Source organism: Pipistrellus kuhlii, unplaced genomic scaffold (genome assembly GCF_014108245.1).
Source record: "Pipistrellus kuhlii isolate mPipKuh1 unplaced genomic scaffold, mPipKuh1.p scaffold_m20_p_1, whole genome shotgun sequence".
Lineage (NCBI taxonomy): Eukaryota > Metazoa > Chordata > Mammalia > Chiroptera > Vespertilionidae > Pipistrellus > Pipistrellus kuhlii.
In genome coordinates, this window is record NW_023425404.1 from 58,048,908 (window position 1) to 58,060,426 (window position 11,519).

Here is an 11,519-nt window from a genome sequence, read left to right on the forward strand (position 1 = left end):
CTTTCCATCATATCATCTCTCAAGAAGACAGGAAAAAATCAAGAGGATGCTGATATACAATTAGAATAAAGCAAGAATCCTGACAAATATCAAAGCATTGTAGGAACTGAAGGAGAAAGCAACAGAACAGATCGCAGGCAACAGTGACAGTGAATGATTTTTAATAACTGAAAAACTGGTTACCTTTCAGGGTCTTTTATATAATTTCTATGTGAGAATGCAGAATGTGAACAGAGCAACAAAGAAAGAGTGAAAATCTTTAAATTTTCTCAATAAAAAGATAGATTACTCTAAGAGGAAGAAAAAAAAATAGATTGAATGTAAAATTCTCAATTGTAATGATAGAGAAAATAATAGTAAGATTAGTAAGTAAAAAAAAACACACCTATCAATCTAGAAAGAATTATATAACCAGATAAGTTGTCATGAAATAAAGATATTTCAAACACAATAACAGACTATATTGCTAACAGAAATTCTTTTTTTTTTAATTTGTTTTATTTTATTTATTTTTTTTTTTGCTAACAGAAATTCTAATGGACATAATTTAGAAAGAAGGAATTTAAATATGTAAGAAAGGAGTAAAGTGATTTTTCATGCATTTTATTTATGAAAGAGCACTTTAGTTTATAATTTGAAGCCTTGACCATTATTTTGAGTAAAATATTCCATATCCAGTTGCCTAGGTTCTCACACATTAAGCAAGGAGGATTGCTAAAGATAAGACTCATAGAAATACCAATGTGAGCAAATACTTTGAAGCATAGAAGTAATAGAAAAGTTAGTGAGCATAGCAGAATCTAAAATACTTAATTGTGTGTGTGTGTGTGTGTGTGTGTGTGTGTATAAGTGATTAAAATGTTATGCATGTAGAATGATTTAAAGTAGGAACAACAAATCCTGTTTTTCAAAAATTAGTGCTTTAGAGCAGCAGTCGCCAACTAGTGGTCCTTGAGGTCCAAAAGGTTGGCAACCGCTGCTTTAGAGTACAGCCCAGTACAGTAACTGATGCTTATAACTACCCTGCATAAGAAATGACTAATTATGTTTTTGGAATCAGAAATATGTAATTTGATTACGAATATTTTCACCAAGGTCTTAAAATAAGAATTTTGGCATCTTGAGGGGAAAATGCCAGTTTTCTTGAAAACTGACTTATGTTAAATACCTCATAAATGAAATATTATAAAGACTCTTGATTGTTAAGTATGTTTCTTATGAAGTCACTTGGTTCTGATAGGAGTCAGGGTTAATTCGCTATTACCTTTCTCTCTGAAACTGCCCATCATGTCATTTTGTTTTAAAATCGACATTTGTCAAATACTTTTATTACTCTACAAAGATCCGTAGGTAAAGGCAGACCTAATGTACTCGTGGTGATAATTACATGTCAGTAACCTTTGATGTTTTCCTATTTGAAATATAACACTCTCATTCTCCAAAGCTACATTTGCTATACATAAGTTGTAGTAAGAAGCAGTGACATTTTATAAGTAAATTTGTGAAGGTTTCTCAAATTATAAATGTAGAAATTAAAAATATTTTCAGAAAGTTGTAAATAATATGCTTTTTAGGTGAATGACATATTACAAATGTCAGTAACTAAAGAAATATCCTATGCCTTTTCACTCTTCACAGCCAGTATCTTGAAAATTACCTCTGGATGAATTATTCCCCGGAAGTGTCCAGCAAGGCCTATTTAATGTCCATCTGTTGTATGGTGAATGAGAAATTCAGAGAAAATGTCCCTGCATGGGAGGTAACAAATTTAAGTTACTTCATTCTGTACTCACTTAAAGCCATTGCAAAGTAGAACTTTTTACTCGTACTAAATAATGTTTTCAGAACAGAATTTTATCCAATAATAAACATTGAGAGAAAGAATAGATATATTTAAAAAATATTAGATTTCATTTGGTTTCAATATTTTCTTCAAACTAATCTACTATTAATTAAAAAATTATGAATGTGGAATTATTTTTCTGCTTTGTGCTTAAAAAAAAAAGAATGACATCGATTATAAAGACTTTTACATCAAATAAAGTGAAGTTTATATTAATTAGTGCAGATACATAATGCTCAAGTGAGCTTATTTTGCAGTGCCTTATTTCACAACTGTAGTTTCATTTGTATAAAATAGTGTTTCCAAAGTCAAGACAGATGTTTATACTGTAATTTCAGTTTTCTCTTTGTCTCTGCTTTGGGATCTTCTACTGTTTTGAATCTTCTAATAGACTGACATTTTCTCTTTGTGCTTAATGTAATAGAGACTTGTCAGTGGAGGTTCAGAATTTAGAGAGGATTGAGGAATACTTTGGAGGGCACAGAATTGTTGAATTGAGTTTTGGATTTATCAATTTAAATTGCCTTTGGAATGTAAAATATTACTACAGAGGAATGTAAGATTAGAACTAAAGTGAGAAATCTGGACTGAAGTGTATTTGGAATCATTAGCATTTGGTAGTGCGGTATCAGGCAGGTAGAAGAAGAACGAAGCTAGAACTCTAGGTAACCACTGCCTCATAAGGGAAAAAGGGAAGAGGAGCCTGCAGCACACTGAACAGGAGTTGAGGGTAAGAATCCTTTGGACTTGACAGTGTAGCACTTTTGGGGCTGCAATGGGTGGAAGCTGTTTTAGAGAAGTGAATGAAAACCAGTATGTGCCGTACATTTGGAGCACTTGTCTATGAAAGGAGAGAGATGTGGCAGAAACTGAGAGGTAGATCAAAGAGAGAGTTAAATATTTTTACATTATACATACTTTAAAAACAAAACAAAACATTTTTTACATGTTAAGAGTAAAGTGGGAATATAGAACAGGAGAGGATGTCCTTGAGATTAATTAGAGTTGGAGCACTATAATTTTTGCTGAAGATGCTGTTTCTTTTGTTTAAATCAGAAGAATTAAACTACTTCAGATCCTAACTGAGATAATAAAGCCTAAGGTAGTTACAGGCCTAATTTACAGAAGAAAAGATAAAGAAATTAAAGCCATTATTGTATTAGCCAAAGATTTCTGCAACTTTCAATAGTCCAGAAACCTATACTATTTGACTTGCTACCATCTATCTATATAAAACCCTAAGCACAGCCCACGTTTTGACCAGTCTCTATGATGTGCACTGACCACCAGGGAGCAGATGCTCAACTCAGGAGCTGCCCTCTAGTGGTCAGTGTGCTCCCACAGCGGGGGTGCCTCTCAGCTGATCAATGGGTGCCATATGCACGTCTCAGCAGCAGCAGGCATAGCAAGGTTAGGATGAGTAGGAGTGGCACAGTGCCCTCCCAGATTTGGGCACCTCCCTGGCCACCTGCAGCTTTGCACACTACTACATCTCTCGAAACCGGCAGTCAGACATCCTCCAAGGGGTCCTGGATTGTGAGAGGGCGCAACCAGGCCTGGACCTCTAGTTAATTATAAATAAGCAAATAATCTTTTTAAAAAAATATATTTTATTGATTTTTTACAGAGAGGAAGGGAGAGAGATAGAGAGCTAGAAACGTCGGTGAGAGAGTAACATCTACCGGCTGCCTCTTGCACACCCCCTACCGGGGATGTGCCCACAACCAAGGTACATGCCCTTGACCGGAATCGAACCTGGGACGTTTCAGTCCGCAGACCAACACTCTATCACTGAGCCAAACCGGTTTCGGCAGCAAATAATATTTTGGTAATTGTTTTTTTAAGTAGACTCCTAAAAAGGTCTTATCAGTGCTTGTTTAAGGAAGAAAAAGAAATGAGCAAGCTATTTCAAAATGAATTTTTATTTTTTCTCTTCTCAGACTTTCAAGAAGAAGCCCGACCACTTCCCATTCTTTTTCAAGTGCATCTTAAAAGCAGCATTGGCTGAAACTGATGGTGAATTTTCACTCCATGAACAGACGGTCTTATTGCTTTTTCTTGATCACTGCTTCAATAGTTTGGTAATTTTACTTTATCTTTCGGCGAACTTTCAAGTTTTTTTGTTCTTTTAAGTTGACTGTAGATGATATTATCTCTGTAGCAACTCTTCAGTCACAGCAGTGGGCAATGAGGATAATGCTAGCAGCTTAATTTCAGCCACTTCTTAACCATTTTAAAAGATGTTTGCTTTTTCATAGGTTTGGACTTGCTTCTCTCTTTTTTCTATTAGACTCTAAGAAAAATGATAATGAGAACTGAAATTCTCCAAGGTAGAGCAGCAGAGAGTCTGGTTAATAGGACATTTGAATGATGAGATCTGTGCTATAGCTGCACATAAAAGCACCTTTGTTACTCTCAGTCATTCTTCACCTCAGGCTGGCAGGTCAGCAGGAGGCTTGTTTTGAGTTGACTGAGTAAGGGCACTTGTGGACGATCTTTGAAAATCTCTTGGGTTGTATATGATACATTTATAACCCTTCATAAGATTATCTTATAAAAAATTAAATATTTACAATAATATTTTATTTGCGCTTCCCTCCTGTGGTTATCTGAATATATATGCCTATTTATTTAAAGATAAGTGCTTCTGAATTGATAGTGCCGGAGAATGCATGGGGCTGTTTCCTGTGCTGGAGACTGAAGGCTGATAGAGGGATGGTTATTACCCGTTTCCATGTACTGTCTCATAGGGATCTTGTAAAGGCATAAAAAATAGATTTATAATGCCCCCTTTTATTGTCACTTTTACATCTTTAACATTTATTAAACCAAACAAAGCAAATATAAATAGATGTGATTCCTTATATAAAACTGAAAGAAATTAGATTTAATTAGTATTAGTTTGGTGCTATGTTTAACTAACTTAAAGCCAACTTGTTTAAGTGCTCTATATTTTTTCAATTTATGGTCAGTTCTCATGATCTTTAAAGTTGCTGGGGACACTGAATTAGCTAAACCTGAGCCATTGCTCCTCAGGGGAAATATCTTTTAAAACAAAGCATTGAACTTCTTAATATTACAGTGTCATTAATTTAAAAGTATTAGTCGTATTCCCCCCCACCCCCAGAATTTAAAAAGATGGTATGCTGCATATGTAAAGACTTAGATTAAAATGCTCCATGTGTTTATAAACTTGTTTAATTCATGTTTTAAATAGGAAGTAGACTTGATACGAAGTCAAGTACAGCAGCTTATCTCCCTCCCAATGTGGATGGGCTTACAGCCTGTAAGTATCTGAATGCAGAAATTTACTTTGTGTATAAGTTATAGGTGCAACATGTGCTTTTTAGCCTATGTAACTTTAATATGAATATAAAACGGTAGCTAAAAATCTCTTTTCCTGCTGAAAAAAATGTATCTAATTTACTATACATTAATTTTATCATAGGTTTAGTTTTAAAGTTCTTATGTGTAAACCAATGTATATTTTACTTAAAAAAATTTTAGTACTATAAAGTGAAATAAGGTAGTAACTATTGAGTTCATAAAGAAGGGCTTTAATTTAGCAAAATACAGTTATTCTTTTTCTTTTTTAGTATTTTGAGTTCAGAGAGGAAGGGAGAGGGAGAGAGAAACATCAATGTTGAGAGAGACATCAATCAGCTGCCTCCTGCACGTCCCACACAGGATCGAACCCAAAACCTGCGGGAATCAAACCATGACCTCCTGGCTCAACTACTGAGCCACACCAGCCAGGCTATGGTTATTCTTATGTATGTCTTTGGATGAGACTCAATACAGAATTGAATTTTTATTTTCCTTGATTGGAATATACATACAGCTATAGGAGAAGGTCTAGATCATGTTTAATATCAATGACTTCTTTTGTTTTATGAGATCCTTATTAGAAATATATACTTATATCAAAGTTAAATTAACAGACCTTGGGAATAAAGTTAAAATTCAAATTTCAGTGTAATAGTTTATTTAGGATTCCATTTCCCGCATGGGTGTTTTTGCAGACACTCAGATATGCAAGCTCATTTTATGTATCAGTTAATGGGGATGAACAGACACATATAAATAATTAATAGTAAGTGAAAAAAATGCTATAAGAAAAAAATGGTCTTTTTTTTTACTTATATCTGTTTTATGTTTATTGCTGCAGACTCTTTTTTTCAAACTGTTTGAATCATCTTGCTCGTAAATGTTAATGCTCCTATTTTTTGAACTGAAATTAATTTTAGAAATAAGGGAATTTAAATGATTATTGAGCTTAAAATCTTGACAGAAAAGGGATTTTCTTTTGTCTTAGTTTTTTTTCTATTAACAATTGTTAGAATTGAACAGTTTTTAAAAATACGGTTATTCATTTCTTAGTTTTCAGGTTTTGTCATTGCTTTCAGGTTTTATCCCATTGCTCTCTGTTATATTCATACATTAGAAAACTAATAGTTGATGTAATTTTTGTTCTTGTAAACTTTGAGGTTACTGGTGATTTAATATCTTGTAATTCTTTCAGGCACGCTTGGAATTAGAATTAAAAAAGACACCTAAGCTAAAAAAATTCTGGAACTTGATTAAAAAGAATGATGAAAAGATGGATCCAGAAGCAAGAGAACAGTATGTTTTCAAAGCTTAATTCTTGTTAGTTTATCATGCTGGGTTGTGGGTCTTAGATGATGTTGACTGGTTTGTTGTTTCTTTACATATTAGTGAACCAGATAAATGATTAAGAAGTGTTTTTACCACATTTTCCTTCTCTGTCTGCCTGAGGGATAAGCACAGTAAAACCTTGATATAATGGACTAATTTGGGTGAGGGGTATCTATTAAACCTGAAAGTCCATTATATAATAAATTAGGTTTTCCAAATGCATATGTGAAAAATTTGACAAATTAGTTTACCTGTTTTTACTTATTTAGACATATTTGTGTAATTAGAATTAATTATTTATGAAAAGCTTAATTTCACAGAACAGTTTTCTATATGTATTACTGTAATTTTATATTTATACTGAATAGGTTTAGTAAATAGATACATTCATCTGTCACTGCGAGTAAACAAATGCACATGGCTAAGGCGTGACTTAGTGCAAATGGGAACATGTACTGGCACATATTACAACTGCTGCAGAAAGTCATGCACTCAACAACAGAACCAATTACCAAGCACAATGCAGTGTGATCACCTGCTAATCATTTGCTGAACATTGTTTACAAGTGGTGACTCTTGGATTTAAATATGTAGACTATAGTTGTAAATATATAGTATTTATTTATATTGGCAAAATTACCACAGTGTTTTTTCCAACATATGGCCTATTCATTAAAATTTGTTAAAAAAAAAAAACACCAAAAAAAACAATAACAAAAAAATAACCTGTTGATTTAATTATAAGCAAATCTTGATTAAAAGCAATTTCAAATTAACAGGGTGTTAAATGTCGCATAGGACATACAGACTGGAAATGTCTGTTAAATCCGAAGTTCGTTAAATTGAAGCCTGCAAAATTGAGGGTTTACCATACACCAGTGGTCTTCTCCCTGCCTCTTGTACATAGTCTGTCTGTCATGGATGGTTTGCAGTTTTCTCCACAATCTTCAGGCTGCCAATCCAAGTTTTCTGTCTTTTTCTTACTCCTGCACTCTTAGCATTGGCATAGATGATACAGCAGAGAACATGATGGAAAGTAATTCCTGCCCTTGTGAAGCTTACAGTCTAGTTGGGGAAGACAGCTATAAACAGTTGAATTATATAGTATATTATAATAGATGGTGATACATGCTAGAGAAAAACAAATCACTTATAAGGATTAAAGAAGCAGTAGAGGGTTATGGGTTATTTTAATAGTCATTATTATCCATTGGATAAAAGTCTCAACGAGAGTTCTATTATTAGGACACAGAGAAAGGATCTGCATACTCTTAAGAAGTTTATTTCTTTATCCCTTTGAGGCTAACTGATCTAATTGTGCTCTTACCTTGTTTACTATGTGACTGCGCTAGCAGTAATCTTTTTTTCTTTCTCCATCTTTAATTGCTTTTTTTCACTCCTTTTGGACTAATACATGATCTTTTCATCATCTGTGTACTTTTCTTTTAAACCCTCTCTTTCTATTACCTCAATATGATTTACCCTTTAATCTCTCTGGCCCTGACTTCCACACTTTCCTACCTTTGTGTAACTCTTTGCTGTATGCTTCTGTTTGGATGCATTGCCATGAACTCCAATTTGTCTTAAGCAAATAACACCAATTGTTTCTTCCGCCCAAACTTATTTTCTGCCCAGTTCCTCTAATTCTTTCAGCCACTTGGGCATGGAACCCTCTAATTCTCCTGCTAGCTATTTAAATTAATAAGGAGTAGAAATTACTTTTTAAACTTACATTTAACTTTTAGACATTACTATATTTAATGCTTTTAAGCATATTATAGTATAAAATCGCTCATCTTATTTTAACTACATACCGTATTTTCCGGCGTATAAGACGACCTTTGAAACGAAAAAAAGTCAACCAAAAATCGGGGGCAAAAGACCAAAATTGCACAAAAATTACCTGCAGATCTTGACGACAAAGTAAGTCTTTTCTTTGAAGTGGGGGTTAGTCTTACAGTGAATATAGGCATAACCCTATGTTTTAACTGTAAAATTAGGGTGTCGTCTTATACGCCGGAAAATATGGGTACCTAAATAGGTTTTTTATGTTAAGGGCAGACTATGCATGAAATTTTGGAAACTATCTTGTCCTGACCTTTGAGTCACAAGTGAAAGCTTTTACCTGAAGAGGAAAGAGGTTCTTTTTTTAGTTGTTTATTAGGCCAGGGATGAGGCTCTTCATGTAATACTGTCTTTACATACAGAGAAGAGGTTTTATGTTCAGTTTATGGCCCCAATTTCAGAGAGAGAGATGAACATTTGAACAATGTAAGAAAGACTTGTTCAGTATCTTTTACTTTTGAAATAATTGCTTTTCAAAATGATTGGTCATTCTGAATGTGATTTTAGAGCCTATCAAGAAAGAAGATTTCTTTCACAGCTCATCCAGAAGTTTATCTGTGTGCTGAAGTCAGTCCCGCTTTCTGGTAACTGTCTTCTTTTACTCGGCTTATTGTAAAGTTTTTTAGACGTCCATATAGAATTTACTCATCTTTAATCTATGAACTGCCCATAGAGTGATTTTATTTTATTTATTTTATTTTATTCTTTTGTTAATCCTTACCTGATCATATTTTCCATTGATTTTTTAAAATTTAAATTTTATTTTATTTTTTTTTTTAAACGAGAGTGGAAGGGATAGGAAGAGACAAGAGAGAGAACATCAGTTGGTTGCCTCCGCATGAGCTCTGACCAGGACCGGGGATCGAGCTTGCAACTGAGGTACATGCCCTTTACTGGAATTGAACACAGGACCCTTCAGTCTGCAGGTTGACGCTGACGCTCTATCCACTGAGCCAAACTGGCTAGGGCAGAATGATTTCAAATTAAAATGATGAAGTGTATGTCCTCCCCTTTTCAAGTATATTACCAGTCAATATTGTTACTGCTGTGAAAAAAATCACAAATATTAAAGGCATCAGCATGGTTAGCAAAACATTCATTTTTTTTAAGCAAATTATTTTAGCTTGGTTAAAGACCCTGTTCCTTAACAAAGAGCTAAGACAAAGTGGTAAACAAGATAATCACAGACCCTGTCCACATGAATTACAGTGTGGCACAATTCAAGTGACATCAAACACTGGAGAGAAAGAGAATTTTCTTTGAGGTATGAGGTACAAGACAAAATGGAAAGGATTTTCCTTGTGGCCCCCACTTATTGATGAAACATGTGAGTATATACAATACTATGTAGAGTATACACTTTAAATACATAATGATCATTGTCCTGACTGGGTGGCTCAGCTGATTGGAGCGTTATCCCATACACCAAAGATTGCAGGTCAGTTCCTCATCACAGCACTAACCTAGGTTGTGGGTTTGATCCCTGGTCAGGGTGCATACAAGGAGCAGCTGATGGATGTTTCTCACATTGATGTCTCTGTCTGTTTCTCCCTCCCTCTGAAAAAAATCAATAAGCATATCCTTGGGTAAGGATTTAAAAAAATGTTTACAATATATCATGATTACTGTAGACTATATATAGATGTGTGTGTGTGTGTGTGTGTGTCTGTGTGTGTGTGTGTGTGTGTGTGTGTCTGTCTGTGAGAGAGAGAGATATGCTTATATGCCAAGCAGACCAACTACATTATGCTCGGTTTACAAGATCTTTATAAACGTTTAGTGAATGCAAATAGAAGGTGGATATATGCTATGCATGATATGTCATTGGTTAATAATATTTTCTTTCCTAACTGGATTGTAATATAACAACAGCTCTATAGATGTATGATAGTGCTATTTTTGCAAGACTATTTAAAACAAAAATGTAAATGTTTGTTACAATAGTGCATTAATGCTTATGGATAGTATAAAATGAGTGATTTAAAAAAATACTTTATTGCTCTGTGTCATTGACATATTAATGTCAAAAGGAATACATATTAATGTACAGTGGAAAATAGTCCTAAAAATTATTCCTTTAATTAGTTTGCTGTGTAACTTTCCCACCCATTTTCTTTGTGTTATATAGTATGTTGTATGCATATGTGTGCACATATATGCATCTGTTTTATGCACATGAAAGAAGTTCTGAAAATTTAGCATGTGAAGACAAGGAAAGTGGGGCAAAAACTGATATAAAACTTTCTAGTTTTTATATCTCAGGTTTTTTCAAAATCGTTCACAAATTTTTAAAAATTAATACTTTAAAATATTTTTGCAAATCTTATTTTTTTTATAATGTGTTTCTGATCCATGGTAGGTTTTTCATTTTCTTATATTTGTAGAGCTAAGCATAAGGGTAGGGCCAGCCTTCTTTTGAAATCTGAGGTCCTTATTCTCCTAATAGTCCAATCCTGATGAATAAGAGACAAGTGGCCTAGTTTAAATAACTGCCAATTTTAAGATATAATAATACAGAATAACCTAAGTAAGAAAATTCTAACATGCTTTCTTCATTATATCTAGAACCTGTCACTATGGACAAAGTTCATTACTGTGAAAGATTCATTGAACTTATGATTGATCTAGAGGTAAGAAATGTGATATGCTAAGGCCACTCAACTGCTCACTGTGTTATCATTAAGGAGGCTAAAGTTATGCATATGACTATATATGAAACATTTTTTTCACCTCAAACTGGTTTTAGTTTAATTTACATATTTCAAGCGTCTCATAGAGAAGAAAGTCAAAGCAGTTGATCTTGAAGTTTTCAGATGGCTGCTGTTTATAGGAAAAACATTATTTAGTATAGTTGTTAAATATGAGCTCAGCAATGGCAGTTTATTTTCTGTCACATTTTAATATCTCTTCTTAGAGTTCTCAATAGTGGCTGAAATCATGGATTTGTGGCCATCTCTTTAAAACCTAACTTTGAAAAATTTGCCTAATGTTGATGAAGAACGATATAGCTGCTATTGTCAACTTTTTCTCATTAAGATTCTTAGAAAATTTCATATTATTAGGTAAAAGATTTTGGTGAAAAATTCAGATACAGAGTTGGTGTACTTCAGATTGACTTTATTTCCTTTCCATCTTTAATGAAGCAAATTGAAAGAAAATCTTTTCCGTTTGTCCC

The 11,519-nt window shown here is 33.7% G+C and overlaps 1 protein-coding gene across 3 annotated transcripts in view; it reads left to right on the forward strand.

Annotated features, from left to right (window-relative positions):
• AQR (aquarius intron-binding spliceosomal factor) overlaps positions 1-11,519 on the forward strand; it is an 89,626-nt gene that overhangs the window by 17,758 nt on the left and 60,349 nt on the right. For 2 of the 3 annotated variants that reach the window (XM_036446731.2, XM_036446739.1), the window contains 6 exons: positions 1,639-1,759; positions 3,784-3,924; positions 5,061-5,129; positions 6,366-6,466; positions 8,852-8,928; positions 10,910-10,974. In XM_036446731.2, the coding sequence (XP_036302624.1) occupies positions 1,639-1,759; positions 3,784-3,924; positions 5,061-5,129; positions 6,366-6,466; positions 8,852-8,928; positions 10,910-10,974 (574 nt within the window). The remainder of the gene's footprint in view (positions 1-1,638; positions 1,760-3,783; positions 3,925-5,060; positions 5,130-6,365; positions 6,467-8,851; positions 8,929-10,909; positions 10,975-11,519) is intronic. The other variant, XM_036446748.2, reaches the window with a different exon arrangement.